Source organism: Monopterus albus, unplaced genomic scaffold (genome assembly GCF_001952655.1).
Source record: "Monopterus albus unplaced genomic scaffold, M_albus_1.0 scaffold171.1, whole genome shotgun sequence".
In the NCBI taxonomy this organism is placed as follows: Eukaryota; Metazoa; Chordata; class Actinopteri; order Synbranchiformes; family Synbranchidae; genus Monopterus; species Monopterus albus.
This window is the reverse complement of record NW_018128051.1, coordinates 753,252-755,015: the sequence shown is the minus strand read 5'-3', so window position 1 is coordinate 755,015 and position 1,764 is coordinate 753,252. Positions and strand designations below refer to the sequence as shown.

At 43.6% G+C, this 1,764-nt stretch overlaps 1 protein-coding gene across 2 annotated transcripts in view; it reads left to right on the top strand.

Moving 5' to 3' along the window:
* Window positions 1-1,764, top strand: part of tex2l (testis expressed 2, like) — a 17,565-nt gene that overhangs the window by 11,033 nt on the left and 4,768 nt on the right. For both annotated transcript variants that reach the window (XM_020615852.1, XM_020615853.1), the window contains exons 9-10: window positions 687-818; window positions 1,281-1,490. In XM_020615852.1, coding sequence (XP_020471508.1) covers window positions 687-818; window positions 1,281-1,490 — 342 coding nt within the window. The remainder of the gene's footprint in view (window positions 1-686; window positions 819-1,280; window positions 1,491-1,764) is intronic.

Sequence of the window (1,764 nt, the reverse complement as noted above, 5' to 3'; positions counted from 1 at the left end):
AGTTGGGGCTCAAATGCGAGCGCCTGGTGGCCGAGACTCCCCCCACGGGGCCCGGCCGGGCTTAGCCCGAATGAGCGACGTGGGGACGTCCTCCCGTGGGCCCACCACCTGCAGGAGGATCCGTAAGGAGATGGTGCAAAGTGGATTGGGCAGCAGTCGAAGGCAGGGGCCCTGACGACCCGATCTCTGGACACGGAGACTAGCCCTGGGGACATGGAATGTCACCTCGCACAAATAGAGACACTTGCAAATACACATCTTTTTCTATCCCCTGATCCCTCTACAGTAGTTTCTGCTCTACTGAGCAGAACCTCACATTACACTGATTAGTGTAGACCTGCTTGTCATTGTCCCTGGTGGTAGGGACAAAACTGGGCAAAGCGTGCCGTCTTCGCAGTGCATCAAAAACTTTACACTGAGATAGAAAACTCCTTGTTGTGTTTGTTAAAATGTTATTCTGCCACTTCACTTACAGTAATTGCAAGAGTTGTTCTTATACAGTACATGAATCCATCCGCAAGTCCACAGGGGTTTCAATTAAGGTTCAAATTTGCATTTCACTTTGCATTTACACCAGGATGGACATGCCTTTGAAACAGTGGTACTAATGCATCTATCCATATGTTTACTTATCCATCCAGCTGTCCATCCCTGACCTGTCTCCCTGTGTGTCCTCCCAACTGCAGGTCCGTCCTCAGCGTGCTGGCAGACAGTGATGAGGAGTCCTCCAGCGCTGGTTCATCTGACGAGGAAGAGCTGCTTCTCTCCGAGCCTCAGGGACAAGGGGGGGAGAAGGGATCCACATTATCTACTGAAGGGTAAATTCTGATCTAAAGCAGTGATAACAAAAATAAACACCACCTATGTGTGCATATGTGTTTTATTAGTACTGAAATAAGCTAATAAATGAAAGAAGTGAATATGATATGACTTTTTTTATTCAAAGCCAAAATATGGTCAAAGTAGGTTTAAAGAATATAACAAATGAAAACATACAATCAGCTGCTACTTTATAGCAAAGTCAAATCACACTTACATGAACAGCTACTTAAAAAATAGTGTAGCATTTAGCAAGTAACTCCACTAAGTGTTACTTCTACCCTTCTGTCTTGTTAATGCTCGTTTTTCTAAAAACTGGTGTCACACACCAGATGGCTGCCTGGGTGTCATTTCTCCTCACATTTTGTCTTTCACATCCAAATGATAAATATATTCACAACGCTCATACTAATGCTTTCCCCTTTCTCCTATGCTCTCCTGTCTATAATCTGGTCTTACAGGACAGGGGGTGGCAGGGCTGGAAGGAAGATTTTGAGATTTGTGAACAAAATCGCTAAATCCAAGTACTTCCAGAAGGCGACGGAGAACGAGTTCATTAAGAAGAAGTTTGAGGAGATGTCCAACATGCCCCTGCTGCTCACGGTGGAGGTCCAAGAGCTGTCAGGGCCTCTGGTCATCAACATCCCACCGCCCCCTACTGACAGGATATGGTATGAACAACAACATAGCTTCTGAAACAGGTTTTAATGCATGTCCACCCAAATATTAGTATAGTTGTTTTTGGTGGCCTGTTTTCATTTTAGTTTTAGTCTAGTCTTTGTGTGAAGCTGTCATTTTAGTTTTTATTAGTTTTAGTCAATTCATACTCTTTTTAGTCTAGTCTAGTTTTAGTCGACGAAAACTGATGACATTTTAGTCTAGTTTTAGTCAATGAAAATTGTATTTTAGTCTCTTTTTAGTAATGCAATTCTATTTAACCCAGTC